Source organism: Gamsiella multidivaricata (genome assembly GCF_025024155.1).
Source record: "Gamsiella multidivaricata strain RSA 2152 chromosome Unknown BC939scaffold_28, whole genome shotgun sequence".
NCBI lineage: Eukaryota > Fungi > Mortierellomycota > Mortierellomycetes > Mortierellales > Mortierellaceae > Gamsiella > Gamsiella multidivaricata.
The window spans coordinates 228,663-244,445 of record NW_026251736.1 but is presented as its reverse complement, the minus strand read 5'-3'; the positions used below and the strand labels follow the sequence as shown (position 1 = coordinate 244,445).

The 15,783-nt window shown below is 50.6% G+C and overlaps 7 protein-coding genes across 7 annotated transcripts; 6 read left to right on the top strand and 1 right to left on the bottom strand.

Annotated features, from left to right (window-relative positions):
- The first annotated feature begins 134 nt into the window (after positions 1–134).
- BC939DRAFT_139541 (uncharacterized protein) lies at positions 135–1,270 on the top strand. Its single transcript, XM_051550138.1, has one exon. It carries the CDS (start codon positions 185–187, stop codon positions 1,184–1,186), a length of 1,002 nt encoding a protein of 333 aa, XP_051412832.1. The 5' UTR covers positions 135–184; the 3' UTR covers positions 1,187–1,270.
- A 345-nt stretch (positions 1,271–1,615) lies between these two features.
- Positions 1,616–3,659, top strand: BC939DRAFT_139525 (uncharacterized protein). Its single transcript, XM_051550135.1, has one exon. It carries the CDS (start codon positions 1,841–1,843, stop codon positions 3,500–3,502), a length of 1,662 nt encoding a protein of 553 aa, XP_051412831.1. The 5' UTR covers positions 1,616–1,840; the 3' UTR covers positions 3,503–3,659.
- A 668-nt stretch (positions 3,660–4,327) lies between these two features.
- On the top strand, positions 4,328–7,277 carry BC939DRAFT_139533 (uncharacterized protein). The gene is made up of 2 exons (XM_051550136.1): positions 4,328–6,776; positions 6,873–7,277. The coding sequence occupies exons 1-2, from the start codon at positions 4,503–4,505 to the stop codon at positions 7,140–7,142; spliced, it is 2,544 nt and encodes an 847-aa protein (XP_051412830.1). The 5' UTR covers positions 4,328–4,502; the 3' UTR covers positions 7,143–7,277.
- On the top strand, positions 7,036–8,138 carry BC939DRAFT_139540 (uncharacterized protein). Its single transcript, XM_051550137.1, has 2 exons — positions 7,036–7,828; positions 7,934–8,138. Exons 1-2 carry the CDS (start codon positions 7,264–7,266, stop codon positions 8,074–8,076), a joined length of 708 nt encoding a protein of 235 aa, XP_051412829.1. The 5' UTR covers positions 7,036–7,263; the 3' UTR covers positions 8,077–8,138.
- A 1,165-nt stretch (positions 8,139–9,303) lies between these two features.
- BC939DRAFT_528460 (Snf7-domain-containing protein) lies at positions 9,304–12,447 on the bottom strand. The gene is made up of 3 exons (XM_051561458.1): positions 11,018–12,447; positions 10,757–10,899; positions 9,304–10,649 (listed from the first exon to the last, which is right to left on the bottom strand). The coding sequence occupies exons 1-3, from the start codon at positions 12,203–12,205 to the stop codon at positions 9,527–9,529; spliced, it is 2,454 nt and encodes an 817-aa protein (XP_051412828.1). The 5' UTR covers positions 12,206–12,447; the 3' UTR covers positions 9,304–9,526.
- A 192-nt stretch (positions 12,448–12,639) lies between these two features.
- BC939DRAFT_528459 (uncharacterized protein) lies at positions 12,640–14,456 on the top strand (the record flags this gene model as incomplete). Its single annotated transcript, XM_051561457.1, has 3 exons — positions 12,640–13,199; positions 13,309–13,690; positions 13,788–14,456. The coding sequence occupies exons 1-3, from the start codon at positions 12,724–12,726 to the stop codon at positions 14,454–14,456; spliced, it is 1,527 nt and encodes a 508-aa protein (XP_051412827.1). The 5' UTR covers positions 12,640–12,723.
- A 189-nt stretch (positions 14,457–14,645) lies between these two features.
- Positions 14,646–15,783, top strand: BC939DRAFT_449776 (CoaE-domain-containing protein). Its single transcript, XM_051555431.1, has 3 exons — positions 14,646–14,801; positions 14,894–15,266; positions 15,377–15,783. Exons 1-3 carry the CDS (start codon positions 14,765–14,767, stop codon positions 15,723–15,725), a joined length of 759 nt encoding a protein of 252 aa, XP_051412826.1. The 5' UTR covers positions 14,646–14,764; the 3' UTR covers positions 15,726–15,783.

Genomic DNA, 15,783 nt, shown 5'->3' with positions numbered 1-15,783 from the left:
TATCGTTTGAGATTCTAGTTCTACTGTCCTCCCAATACGCTCACTCGAACCCAGCTCAGCTTGCAAAAAACAACAACAGCACTAATAAAGAATAATCGTGTTTTTTTTTTGTTTTTTTTTTATTGCTTCATCGCCATTGCTTCAGGGCACACTGGCAGCAACATCAAAGCAAGCAGCTGGATAAATGTTCACGATCGAGCGCATCATTATCTACATCTCACTTCTTTTTCTTCGAAACTCGACAACACATAATATGCATTACTCATCCACATCTTCCTTTTCAACCATGTCAATATCCTTCAGCAAACAGCGCTCTGCACCACCACCATCGCTCACGACCTTAAGAACTACCGCCGCAGATACCGCAACAACAGGAGCAACGAAAGCTTTTACAGCGTATACAATCACCCTCGCTCTTCTCCTCGCCTTCGCTCTTCCCCCGTCCACACATGCCCAAACCAACCTAGGATGTTACGCTTCCGACCTAACAAGAGCCACGACCCACGACAACACTCCCTCCCGCACCCATCGCCCTCTCCTCCCAGAACTCTCACCCTCATATCACGATATTTACATGACTCAGGACGCCTGTAGCGCCTACTGTAAATCCAACCGCTTCTTGCATGGGATCACCGCCGGTGGCACGACCTGTTATTGTTCAAATCAACTATTCCTCCAAGGAAACAAAGTCGACGACGGCAGGCGTGATAAATCCTGTGCTGGCTATCCATTCGAGACCTATGGATCAAAGTCCACTTTGATAGGAAAGCAGCAGGACGGTGTAGAAACTGAGGGCGATTCATATGCTAATGTGGCGTTAGTGGGGAGCTCGCTTTTGGTACAATCCAGCACTCTGCCCTCCCGTTATTCAAAACCGGAACGGACTCGTGGGAGCAGCAGCGACCGCGAGGACAGGAAGGAAATGAGTATTGAGACTGTGGTACAGCCCCCGCGGTCATCGCCTACGAATACACCTACGACGGCACTGGCAGCGGCGGTCGAGAGAACTGTAGGGCTCCGACTGCAGATCAGGAACAATTCTGAAGATCCCACTGAATCTGATGCGTCAGCAGTGGATAACAAGGAGGACCTGGGACAGGATGACGCTGATGAAGAAGATGATGGTGAAGATAACGACAATGATGATGGTGGAGATGGTGGGGAGGAAGAAGATAAATGTAAGTAAGGGCCGACCCGCTTTTGGATCCGGTGTGAAGCTGGGGGGGGGGGGGTTTTCTTGGTTTCTTATGGTGAGCAATGAACCGGGAAGGCAGACTGGAAAAGGAGGCGGGAGATTGAGAACTGTACCCGCCTCTTAACTTTTTTCCCTTTGCTGATATTTTTGAAGAATAGCTTGGAGCGACGACGGAGATGGCGACGAAGACGTTGAGGAAGAAGGGGATGAGGAGGGCAATGCAGATGGAGGAAACGAAGAAGACGAAGAAGACAAAGGAGACAAAGGAGATGTCAAGGATTTGGAGCCCGAGAGTCCTGGAAGGGCGATCCCTAGCCAGGGTAATATTACCAAATATTATTCTGCATCTGTTTCTACACAGTTGAGTGCCTGTCTGATTGATTCATTTTTTCTTTTTTCTTTTTTCTTTTTTTTGCAGGAACACAGTCGTCTTCATCAAGCATTCCGGTGGCCTCGACAGCGGTTACAGCATTGTGTGCGCTCGGCATATGCCTATTTGCTGTCTACTGGGCCAAGAAACGTAGACGGGCACGCGTCCAAGCAGCATGGGTCGACTCGGTCTTTGGAGTGGGCGGACGACATGAAACCCACAATAGTAAGAGCAGCAATGGCGACGACCTTTACGGTACGGGCAGTAAAACTCTGATGTCGCGAATGAGTTATCATTCGCACCAACGCGAGGACCTTGAATCCGTCAGCGATGGACAGAGTGATTTGATGGGCCAGCAACAGATTAGGACTATTGCAGAAATGCAACACGCTTCTGTACTGGCAAGCGAGGCCTACACGAGAGCGCTTCAGAATTCTGTGTTGATCCCTGCTGCGGTAGTACGAGAGTCGCATAGGTTTGGAGCTCATGGCCGGAGGTATAGTCAGGAAGCTCAGAGTCCAGTGAAATATATGCATCAGGGGCAGGAGTGTAACGAGTCCATGTTCCATGTGGATCGATATGATGGGTATTACAATCAGAACGAGGGCGAGAAGGGGAGCGAACGTGCATATTTGGCAGAGGTGTGTTCTCCAGCTTCAGCGGCGACAACGATTGCTTCGCTTGCGCATGCGTTTGCGCCGAAGGCAGAAAGATCGGGCGCTCTAATGTGCTCTGATAGTAAAGGGAGGGTCCAGCGACGTCGATCGAATTTTGAGCCTGTGGAGGCTGCTGTGCAAGCAAGAAAACATCTACACCAGCATCCTTCTTTATATCAACGTCATCCTGCGCACAGGAGAGTGTCATTCTCGCTGCAACAACAACAACAACAACAGCTAGGCTATCGACAGGCGTGTACGTCTAGCCCGATATCTCCATTTGAGCAAGTGGGGTATGACCAGTATGACGATCCGTTTCGGGATGGGCTCGCGTATGCCTCGTACTCGAACCAGCGTTCTCATGTTCAGGCCCAGGCTTGGTCGCATCCGTATTTGGATCCGCAGACGCAGTGTCGAACAAACTTGGAGGCCGACGTATTGGTGGGGCCACCTGTAGCAGCGACACATGAACATTTGATCCATGTTCCGAAAACAACTACGACGACGACGCATTCTGCGCCCGTATCAGCGAACATCTCACGGTGTCCCCCCGTCGAAGTACCCGAATACAGACGGCCACAAAGCTTCGCATTCGGGAGTGGCTGTTCAACAGAGCTAGATAACGACGAGATGCCTGTGGTTCATCGGTATCGGACACATGTCTTGGATGAGGGAGATAGCGAGAGCCTTGATAGTGAGATCGAGTTGACGAATTCCAAGTACGCAACGTACTCGAAACAGGAGAGACAGCATCAAGTTTCAAGGGGGATGAGTCCAGGGAAACTGTTGTCGGGGAGTTTAGGGAAGCAGTTTCGGAGGTTATCGATGCCGTATGTGCAATCGATCCGACAGCAGCAGCAAGGAGCTGCAGGGTCGGTTGCGTATTTGGAGGAGAGGGATGCGAAGCTGGGGATGATGAGGAAAGGTGAGAATGGGCGTGAGGAGGTAGGACCTGTGCCGGAACAGGCGAATGGAAGCCAGGGGCGGAGGTGGAGCCGCGGATTGTTGAGAAGTATGGTCGAGTCGTTAAACCACCACGGTAGTGGGGTTACGAATTTGTGTGGTGGTGGAGAAGGCGGTGGTGAGGGGCGGATGAAGGAGGTGCATGCGGATGGGGACGAGAATTTGATAGCAGCAGGAAGGAGGGAAGAAGGAGGAACAGAAGGAGGAGGATATGGACATAAACAGGTGCATTCGGGTAGTTTGGCGAGTTTCCGGGGGCTGGAAGATCCTGAGCATCCTCGGTTACGGGTGATGAACCCAGACGACGGGATCGTATAGGAGATGGCGAAGCGGGTTCGTTGTAAATGTGCCTGTTTGAGTAGAGGGCAGTAGAGTTTGTATACTAGATTGATCTACACAGATTATGAACGCGTCCATAGCCATTATATTTTCGAGCATGGTATCCTAGGAGTCCATTCCAGTGGGGCCGAACGCGTTCAATTGCGCGTGATTTGTGGGTATGTCCCTGGATGGGCCCAAAGACGAGTCCTAGTCTAGGAAAAGACCAACTTTGGCGTGGGATGTGCGTCTTTGACATTGGGTCGGGGCAGACTGAGACTGATTTATGAGCAGAGCATGTGTGTGGAGGATTCATGCTCGCTGTTGAAGATGACGACGATAATAGCGGTGGAAGATGGCTAGCGAAGGTCATTTTGGATCGGATGCGGCTGCAGATGCGGATGCGGACGCGGATACGGGTAGTCCGCTGCTCGGTACTGCAGAGCGTCGATCACCTTACTTTCTTCCTGAAGAAACAGCCGTGTATGGCACTTGACGCACACTCACCCGCCGGACTAAAGAAAGACCCTCGTTTCACATGTAATTCACATAATAATTCACATAATAGTTCACAGATAATAATTCACATAATTCCATCCACAGAATCCACACTGTTCATACATCGCTCGTCATTCATGTCCCCATGGTGATTGTCCGCTTCCCTTTTTGGCCTCACTCTCGCACGTTCTTTTCTCTCGTCCGCTTTCTTTTCGAGCTTCTCGCTTTTGCATCGCTAGCTCATCCCACGGCTTGAGCCCACTCTCCGCACTACGAGATCTCAGCAGCAGCCTCTCGGCCGATCCTTTCCTTCATCCCCATTCAATTCCTCATCCCTCGCTTCTACTGTCTCCATAGAACCGATCTTTCGTAACACTCCCTTGTAACCCTTCCGCTCCAGGCATCCAGGAGGAGAAACATGGCCGCCGCCGTTGTCCTCGACTAAGTCTCCCTCATCCCTCCCTCCTCTCTTCTGCATACTCTAACGCACAACACCCTCCCAATGGACTCGTACGCCGCCCTAGTTGCTCCCCAGTATATACGCCCGCAACGGTCACCACCAGATCTCAGGACGAGGACAAGGGCGAGACGGAGTAATACTAAAGACGACTTAATTCGCACTTCCCCCTTTGTTGCCAATCCCTCAGCTACTCGCGGCCCTGCCCCGGCCCCTGTCCCTGTCCGTGCACCACGGACAAGTCCACCCTTTCTACTCGTCTTCTTCATCCTCCTAAGCTTCAATTGCTTCCTCTCTCTACCCTCTTTCTCCTCCTCCTTGTTCTCTGTTTCCTCCTTAATCCACTCCTGCGATGCTGCGGCATACAACCTCGTCTCCAACCAACGAGTAGATGCTCCCTCCCCTGAGGACTTTCCCCCCCTGACAGGTTCCGACTATGCCTTCACACAATCTACGCCCCTCGGCAGCCTCATAGACGCACGCCAATACGTCGACGGAGCCCTGGCCACACAGCGGCTCATTGCTGCGCCCATAATCCCCCTCGATCGACAATCCTGGGTCGGTGTCGATACCCGAACCGCGTATTTCGGAAACAACTTTGGTGGGGATAAGATTGCAAAGATCCCCGAGTTGCTGCAGGCGGGGATGAGGAGGTTGGTGATTGACTTGTGGTGGGATGACACAGATCTGGGGTGGCAGTTGTGTCCGAGGATCAAGAGAGATGGGACCCAGCTTTCGGCGTTGAGGGCAGCCCTTGAGCAGGGGCGGGAGAATGGAGGGGTTTCTGAACAGTTGCAGAGGATGGGGAGCCATCAGGCTGTTGAGGAAGAAGTGTCGAGGCGCCCTTTACTAGATCTGGATGCTGATCTGGATCTGGATGCGGTACAGACACCAGCATTACCAGTATCGCCAGCATTACCAACATCATTATTGTCAACGCAGTCCTCAACTTCAACTACAACGCCTTTCGATCAGAAACCAAACCATGAACAGAAACGACATTTGAATCCCATAGACACTCAAGCGGACGAATACCTGGAAAAGAGAGCAGCTGCGAATACGGAGGAAACAGGTTTTGGGAAGACACGCGACCGTCATTTAAGATCGGCTCACCACGATAGCCAATCGATCAAGGCCAAGACTGAACATCCGTCAACACGACCAGAAAAAAACAAAGGAAGCGACACCAAGGAACCACAGGGTGGCAACCCACCCCGACAAAGGACTCGTCAGAATGCTCGTGAATGGTACCGGAAAAAGAAGCCGCATCAGCGTCCGGCAATCAAACCCAAGGGTCTGGGTGCGATTCAGGCACCACGTGCCAAGGAGGATAACAAGACAGCATCTGGAGTCGAACAAGATAGCAGGATCGAGCTCAAGTCGTCTCTGGAGCAGCGTGGGAGGCTGCATCGACTGGCGATGAGCAAGGGCTTGGTTTCTTCTTACAACCAATCAAATGCGATAGACAAAACGGTGGACGGGATTACTTGTTCCACAGGCGAGGATGTCGTGATGCTTTTGCAAGCACTTCAAAGCTGGATTCAGCAAACGACCGAAAGCGAACTTGAAGATGTCCTGTTGATCGTTCTCAACCTCAACCAGCTCGGAAACAACAGCCTGGGATCTCGTCTGCCATCTGGCTCACCGACCCCAACACCGCCGATCAACGGCACAAATACTACAATCATTCCGGTCAGCGATGAAGATTTCTTTAAAGCACTCGTCTCGCCCAACACCAATAAGACCATCAAGGCTTTACTTCCCAACATGATTTCTCTCAGGGAATTGTTTATGGACGCATTCCCTTCGTTGATCTACAGTCCTGCTCAGCTCCAGACGGACCGCATGGATTTACGGTCGACTTGGTGGAGTGATAGTCGTGTGGGTCTCGACTACTACAATACCACAACGGACCCTGCTACTGGAAAGATACAGGCGCCGACAGGGTGGCCGACGAGTTCATATCTCACAGAGGTCATCAAGCGGAGGATTGTCATCGGTATTGGCGCCAACAATCTGCAGACTAACACGAGCTACAACATCACGGATGATTTCACGACGTTGTACGAGCCGGGTATTCTGGGGCCATCGATGACGAACAGCAGTCTGCTAAGGATTTCGTCTGCGTTCGCATCAGACCAATGCGATTATCCTGTACCAGGAGTGATGATGACGCGGACGGGGTCCGAGGAGAATACTACGAGGATAACGGACGGGAGGAACAGTAGCGGTCCGATTACCATGAATGTGACCTGGTCCTTTTCCAGCGTGTCTGACGGTGATCTCTTGCCCTGGTCTTTTACGTCTGGACAACTTGCTGTAGGTGTCTTTGTTGTCTTGGGAATTTGAAGAGACTATGAAAAAAAAAAAAAAAAAAAAAATCGATTTTCATACCGCTTCTTATTTATTTTGTAGACCAATTGTGGGTTCTCGGCGCTGGTCGAAGGTCGCACACCAGTACTGTCGTTTGCAGAACACGCAGGAATGACTATATGGTCGTGGGATCTGGATCAGCCACCGAGCAGTAAGAAGCGAAGTCGTGATCAACGCTGTGGTGCCATGCAGAGCAATGGCCGCTGGATCGTACAAAATTGCAACCTGAAACTCCCCGTCGCTTGTCGCCAAATCAATTCCTCCAGCAAAGTTAGTGCGGATCAAATTATTCGCAAGCTGTTTCTTGACTGACAATATTACTAATGAAAAATCGGTATTCATCTCTTTGCTTCTTCTTTACCATCATCGATAGTGGATCATATTTGACCGGGGCGCGGGGAACTATCGGGATTTATGGTGCCCGGACGGTTACATGTTTGATGTGCCGCGGACTGCACGCGAGAACCAGCTGCTGTATAGCACGTTATTGACTTACTGGAACGAAACGGCGTCCTCATCCTACGCGTCACCGATGAGTCGGCAGAAACGTGCGCAAAAAGAAGACAAACTCGCACGAGGCATTAATCCATTTCGAACACTGCTGGATAAACTGGCCGCGGCCGGGAAGCATCAGAAGCGAGATCACTACGGAGATGATGGTAGCGACGATAATGAAGGGAAAGGAGAGGAGGACCGCAAAGGATGGTCACCATCATTTGGATCGTCTTTGACATCCATGCCCCGAAGGGGAAACAAGGCTGCGAGCAGTGATGACGGCGATAATAAGGAATCGTCATTGGATATGAGGCAGGCGATGGAGTTATCACCGCCTTCGACACCGATTGCGGGCGCCCCCGACGGAGGAATGATTTGGATTGATATCTCAAGTTGGCAGACTGCCGGGTGCTGGGTTCCAGGAGGCGTGCATGGTATCTGTCCGTATCAGGATCCCGATAATACTGTGGCCTTACAAGAGATCATTAAGGTGTCTACCATTGGTAAGTTGCCTCATTTTTGGTTTCCTTTTATTTGTTTGGTTTAGATGTGTGCGAGGGCGGCTTCAGCTAACTAGAACGCGATACTTTTTTTTTGTTTTCTTTCAGGTGGGGTGATTATATTGGGACTGGTGGGTATATTCCTGTACCTGAAATGTCGTAGGAATGTGAGACTCCGCAAGGCAAACAAGCGTCGTGCAGTTGTCAGGAATAAGATCATGCGGACTGAGGTCGAAACTGTGCCGGCGTAGTTGAGCAGCAGAATGCACAATAAAAATCTTTATTCGCTCCTAGCTTTGTCTACTAAAGCGGCCGTAACTTCCTGCCCTGTCGACAGCTTTAAACTGACTTGAAAGCACTGAATCGCGATATATTGAAATAATCATCCTCTTTCTAGTGTATAGCAATACGACTCGATTAGTATTCTGTTTCTTGGAAGGAGTACAATTTAATCAGCCAGCATGCACTGCTTCAAAAGGGTGTAGTTCGGCATTCTTTGTATTCACAGTGGTAGCAGCCAAGGCTAGTAAAGGCGAGTTGAAGGGATTGTCGGCGTCTACCGGCCATAGTAACATAATGAATTGTTGGCGCTGGCTAGTTCTGTATAAAGCCTTATCAGTCTGAGAGGAAGATATAAGAGCTGCCAGCACCTAGGATTAGCAAAGGAAAGTGCAGAAGCGTAGGGAATAAACACTTTCCCTCGACTGATCTGGTATCGGAAGATCCTTTGGTCAGGTTAGAGTACCCAGCAAATAAAAACGACAGGGACGTGTGGTAGGGCTCTGCACTGTTGATGTTCCATGGGCCAACGGCTATCATGGAGGGGGCTGTCCTACCTTTTACTATCTTTTGCTTCCCGTTCTCCGCACTCCTCCTTCCAACTGCATGTCCTCCATAGCACCGTCAGCTCCACGATGTGGGGAGCGACTCCCATCTATTTCACTATCAAATAACCTCACCATATGCGAGGAGGCTGCACTAAGGTACATCAAGAAGGATCAAGGAGAGGCGTGGACCTCTCAAAGATACTCACGTTTGAATATTCGTGGTAAAAATCCTTAGTTTACTCGAACAAAAAAAAAAAAAAAAAAACATGCAGTATCTATTGCTCTAACTGGCCTGCTTATTCTTTATTAGGAGCGTGGACGAATGACCCAGATATTAGAGCGGTCATCTCTCTACAAGTATATCCCTTGAATACTCCGCCGGCGATCAAGGATAGACTCGTCAGTTTTATAACGAGCCATTCGCGGTACATAATATCGTAAGCTGAGGCAAGTTTTTTTCATTATCCATTCATACTCCTTTTGTATTTTTGACAAGAGGATTGCGGCTTACACTCACTTCTCTCTTGGAGCTACTTCTGGGCTTTTATAATCAAACAGACCGGCCGCAAAAAATGCCGATGGGGACTACAACGAGGTCGCAGATGGTCGACTGACACCTTCTCACAGTAACTCAGGTAGTGTAGCAATAAGCCCAGAAGACTTCTCAAAGCAGAGCGCTCACGCGGTGCGCAGGATACCGCTCTATTACTTTTCAAGTCCTATGTAAATGCGAACAAAACGACAACGGCTGCAGGAGATGTATGGCAAACTATGGGCGAAGATAAGGATGGATTAGACTGGACAATGAAAGTACTATACTACAGAAAACGAATGAATAAAAATAAAACCAAGTTCAGAAACAAAGACTGTGCTATTAGCTGTGCTCCATCATGCGCGTCTCCTTGCGCGCCTTGGACCGCTCCTGTACGCCTTCTGTATCACGGTCCTGACCTGCTCCATCATTTGCGTGCTCCACAGTCCCTGTTGTCCGCTCTGGCTCTTCCTTTTCCATGGTAATGTCCTCCTCTGGCGCCCTAATCTCCTCCAGCTCTCTCATCATGGCCTCCAAATCGCGCTGCTCCTCCAGCGACAAGCCCTCGTCTTCGTTCGGTCCTGATGTGATGGGCTTGGATGTCTCTACAGCAGTTGCAGTGGCGTTAGGTGAACGATCTGTTTCCATTCTGGATAACTTTGCCGTGTCTTCTTCTGGCACCTCAGTAACCATGGCTGCCTCAGCATCGCCTAATCTCTCCCGTGAACTGGAATGGGACGAGCCATCGTGGCCCTGAGTCTCTCCGCTATTCCTACGTTGCGAATGAACACTGGTCTGGCTGACTTTACGTTGCTTAGCATAGACAGAGGCCTGTTCGGGTATCTCGGCGACACGCTTTCCAGGAGCGGAAGCGCTGTGCTCTCTAGCGTTGGTTGGAGATATGGACATGGGTTCATTCGGTATTGGCGGTGTCGTCCTCTTGATGGGTATCGGCCTCGCTATACTGGGTTGCTTATTTGGAGCTGCAGTTTCCACTGGAGCAGGCGTTTCTTTGTGTGCAGGGGTAGCAGTAGTTGTATGTTGTTGGCCCATCAAAGCATCCAGTTCAGCCATAAGGTCATCCTCGTCTATACCACCAGGCGTCGTGCTTTCCAACAAAATCGCGGTTCCCTCATTCATAGCCTGATCCACCTCCTGCTGGTCTGCAAATACGTCCGCAAGACGATCCATGGCCGACTCGACATTGTCCCTACTGAGCATCTGCTGTCCGTTTTCGTCCTTGGTTGCCATTACGGAGGCCAAGGTACTGGCGCCCAGTTTGTATGACTGGAGGACTTCAGCGTCCGTTTCGGATGATTGGATTCTGAACAAGATCGAGGATAGGGTATCCAGCGATGTCAAGCGCTTGTTTAACACATCCTCCAAATTCTTTCGTTGTCGGAGTGCGAAGGTCGCCTGTGATTTCTGGTTCTTCTTGACGCATGCCCTCGCCTTTTCTGTCAGCCTGAGTAGACATGGGTGTGGAAAAAGACGAGCGGTTGATTAGTATGGCAACAGAAATTTGCTCCGCATAGCTAAGTGATTCGATCCAGCATGAGAGACGTCACGTACTGCGAAATGCGCTCCTCAATGTCCTGAACCTGATTGTCAAGTCGCTTGCAGGTCTGTCGAAGTTCTATGATCCCTCTGTCCGGTGTTGTGACTTCCTGCTTCGACTTGTCCCGGATCACGTCCTTGTTTGCAAACTTGACAACCTAAGAGATAGCAAGATGCACAAATGCACGATACATAATGAGCACATGCTTAGTGGAAATAGAAGCACGGCCCCTCTGCCATGATGGTCACGCGGTGAGGGATGGCGCTCTGTAGTACCATTTCGTGGTCCTGAACCTCGTTGCCCTGCTTGTTGGCATCTAGCTTGCCGGTGACCAGGACCTTTAGCTCGTATTGCATGTAGCGCATCACGATCTCCAGATCCCTGTCTGTCAAAATGATGACCGATCCTGCTCCAGTTGTCGCATCGCTCGTTAGCTTTCCCCGAATAGGCAAAAGTGCTGTCCTGGAGAACTTTTGCCGAAAGTCCGCAAAGGTCATTAGGTTATCCGATGCATGATAGCTGGTTGACTCTTGTTGAATTTTCAGGATCCTTGCCGCTGCCTCCTGAACAAACGAGACAATCACGTATGTATCTCGGTGAGTCGAGGCTACTGAAGCCGATGAAGATATTCCTAATGCTAAGCCATTACTTCCTGCACCTGTGCTACCTCCCACACCGACCTTGCCGCTCGATCCTGAGCCCGCTCCGCCAGGACTTCCAAATCCCGAGGATGCCAATATTGGTGATGATGCCGGATATACAGGGGATGAACTTGAGTCCGAAATGCTGAGCTGCTTGAGACTCCAGAGCAAGGGCGCCTTGACGACCTTGTGAAAGATCCATCCTGTCCATCCAACACCTGCCCAGGGTAAGAAGTCTGACCGAGGGATAACCTCGCCCGACGCGTGCATCTCGTTCATGACTGCCAGAAGAGAGTGTGGTCTTCGTCCGTTCTTCTGAAACTTTGCCGCCAACTGATCCAGGTCGAGTTCAAGGACGCCAATTGCAGAGCCAGTGGGTTCACACACGGATTTGGAAGCTGCGGCTGCTCCTGATGATCCAGAGTCCGTTGACGAATGTGCTGTCGAGTGATGATGGGTGGCCGAAGTGTTATAGTTGGCATGGGGTTGGTAGGACGAAAGGAGGCCGTTCCTGGCAGCACCTAGAATGACGGAACGCCACCAGGAGATGTTGGCCTCGTATCCGAAGGGATTGGTTTCCTTGAGCTTGTCGAACTCAGAGTAGAGCGAGGCCAGGCGCGTGGAGCTGGACCATTCGGGAAGGTTTGCGAGATAGGTCTGGAGAGAGAGTTTGCGACTGGTTTTGGAGGAGAAGACATACTCTGGCATAGACGGAGGCGAGGGCGATGCGGAAGAGATGGACGAGGCAGAGGTGGAAGGGGAGAAGGGGCCTTGCTGCTGTCTCCAATGCTGGAAGTCGGGTTCCCCATTTCGATTCGACATGAGGGACCAAGGAGGAGGAGTGGAGCGAGTTGGAGTGGAGAGAGAGAGCGAGCGAGCGAGAGTGAGAGCGAGAGAGAGTGAGAGTAAGAGTGAGTGAGAGTGAGAATGAGAGTGAGCGGGAATAGTAATGGGTGGCGGTGGTGGTGGTGGTGTCAAGGAGAAGTGAGCCTAGTGTACGCCTGTGTTGTGTCCTCTGAATAATGGCGACTGTGTGAGCGAGTGGAGAGGAGAGGGCTCGAAAGTGCTTTGCCCCGCCTGAACCATCGGTCTGCATGCAATTAGGGATATTTTTTTTTTTTTTTTTTTTTAAGGCGAGCAAACCACGTGCCGGGGAGACCATCAATCGCAGGACCTTCGACGCGTGTCCTTCATCCTTCATCTCCTAGCCTTTCCTTCTTCGCTTTACTCTACGCTATCTCGTCTTCCTTTTTAACATTTCCACACATCCACACATCCACATTCCATATCTCCCATCCATCCTACAGCTTCAGAACCCCACATCCTTCTTTTCGCGACCCATGTCAGACCCCGGTGTTCCACAACCACCAGAGCTGGAGCCCTCGCTCGTTATCACCGCATGCGATACCTACGAGGGACAGGTCCTTGCCTCCATGCTGGCTGACCACCTTGCAAAGCTCTCTAGCCAAGGCGGTATCGAGTCCCCGAAGCTCATCTGTCTCGCTCGCGAACCCAAGAACTGCGGTCAACTCCACAGGAAGAAGAACGTTAAAATCGTTCGTATCTCCTACGATGACCCCAATACCATCACCATCGCTCTCCGAGGTGTACAGACCGTCATTCTTGTCCCCGAGATCGAACCCCAGCGTGTCGACTGGGCTAATAAGCTGGTCGAAATCATGGACCAAGAGCGGGTTATCCGTTGCATTCTCATCTCGAGTATCGGCACCGATGCCACAGACAGAGAGCATCTCGATCGATTTGTACGTACTGAGGAGAAGGTTAAGGGAGCCATCCAGCGCTGGACCATCTTGAGGTATCATATGCCTTTTCATCTCTACTGAACCTATTTTTGATTTGTTCTCTAACTCTTCCTCTCACCATACTAACCCGATTTATATCGTTTGCTTTACTATTCCTCTCAGAGAAGGATTCCCCTTCCAAGCCTTGTTCTATTGGATCTCTATGATTCGAGACCAGGGATCGCTTGGCATGTCTATCAGCCCTGATGCTGTGTTTGCACCCTTGGACATCACTAATCTCGGTGATGCGTTGATCTCGGTGGCTTTCCCCATCAAACGAGGTGATTACGATCATGAAACCGACTATGGCAGTGATAGTTCAGGGTCAGTTGATGAGGACACTCCGTCTTCGGTCCTGGATGAGATGGAGAGATTCGATGGTCAGATTTACACCCTCACCGGGCCCGAGACGACCACTGGCCCCAAACTTGCTGAGGAGCTCAATCTTATTCTAGGCTCGAGATCAGAGAAGGGTGGAGCCAATGCAGATGGTGCTACGCGCAAGGTAGGAGCGTCATCGATAAAATACTGCTCGCCTCTCTCTATTGGAAAAGTTGGTAACTGATACACGGTCTTGAAATTTTTAATATGGCCCTCCCTAGGAGGAGGAGCCACCGAAGCTTATCAATTTCAAGACGATGACCAGAGACGAGCTTCGGACCTACCTTCGCAACCTCCGGAACCGAGACAAACATGAGCCTCTGGAGACCGCGCGTCACTATGGACTCGGCAACATTTTAGGCGTTCGTGGAGCCATCCGACTCTTCTTAAAGGCAACTGAGGCCGCGTTTGGAAGTCGGCATGCCGAACCTACCGCCTCTGGCATTGCCTCGTCTAAAAATATCTCGACAATCGCGTCTCTTTTGGACAAGAAACAAACTACGGAGGAAGAGTGGGAGGAGGCTGAAAAAGATGACGACGGTGAAGACGAGATCTTGTCCATGGATGGCGAGTTGACCTCGGGCCATAAGGATCCTAAGTGCCTTGATTGCCCACAAGGACCAGACGAGCCTAATAAAGAGCCCGGCAAGGAACCGAAGCAACCAGACGAACCCGGCAAGGAGCCACCCATGCATCATCCTCCGAATCTTCTTCCGCCTAACGACGACGAAGTGGAGTTGATCCTGGACTTATTGGACTATATCAACGAGGGGCGTGCGACATTCCAGTCGGGGGACCTGGAGAAGGTGGCAGGTATCCGAGGCAATAACGCCAAGGACTTTTTCAAGCGGTACCGCCAGGACTTTGGCCCTGGCCAGGAGGCGCACTGAGCAATGGTTATATTTGTCGATCCTTCTCAAGCCCGTGCGCGACGTGCTTTCGCTTTAGTCTTTTTGCGCGAATTTTTGTTTACGATTTTGAAGAACTTTCTTTGCACAATCGGGATTTCCTTCGACGAACGAACAATAAAAAAAAAAACAATAAAAAATGCATTTAACGCGTCCCATTCCAGCGTCTAAATCTACTCTCACATGATTGGGCTCAGAACCGAAAGAGTGGCCAATTGGGCAAAGTGCCATGCACACCTTCCGTTCCGAACTTTCACTCATCACAAACCCCCTGCCCTCATTACCCAAGGATGAAAGTCGTCGGTCTTACAGGAGGAATCGCTTCAGGCATGTGTCATTCTTCAAGTGTTCCGCTCACTGAATGCAATGAAGACTCCTCAGGAACCTAACCCCCCGACTCTGCCATATTTGAACAACAGGCAAATCCACGGTCGTTTCTACGATCCTGACGCTCGGTGTCCCGGTCATTGACTGCGACAAACTGGCCCGAATTGTGGTCGAGCCAACACACCCGGCCTACAAGAAGCTTGTTGCCCACTTTGGCACAGGAATCCTTCAGAACCAGGAAATGGGACAGCCATTGGACCGGTATAAGTTTGGGACGATCATCTTTCCGGATGCAGCGCAGAGACGGGTTGCGAACTCGATTATTCATCCAGCTGTGAGGGATGAGATTTTAAAGAGGTTGTTCAAGTACTGGATCAAAGGCACTTCGTTGGTCGTAATTGATGTCCCGCTATTGCTGGAGGGAGAGCTCTGGAGGATTGTTAGTGATGTCATTGTCGTCTACTGGTAGGCTCCTCTTCTTTTTCTTCGTCCTTATTTTCGACCGTGATACAGTAGGTAGCATTTTGATTAACATATTGACTATCTTTGTTCTTTGCGATTCGCTTCCTGGACAGTTCACCCGAGATGCAGCTGGCAAGGATCCAATCCCGCGATGGACTCTCAGAAGAAGACGCTCTCGCCCGTATCAACGCTCAGAAACCTTTGATCGAAAAAGTCGCCTATGCAGATCATGTCATCAACAACACCTCGGACCTAAACTCTCTGAAGCTATCGACCCTCAATGTCATGGCAGCGATCAAACCCAACCCCTTCTGGACAGTTCTCGCCTACTTTCCTCCATTCACTGCAGTCCTTGTGGCCTGGGTCGTCGCCAAGAGACATCTCAAAGGCGATCCTCGAAAGACTAAACCAGCGAGTAAGGATTCATCTTCCGGATCAAATCCACCAGCACATGCATCCTAAGAATCAATCTGTATGATACCAGAAAGCCGCTGTAATAAACATTATCGTACTTTTGATT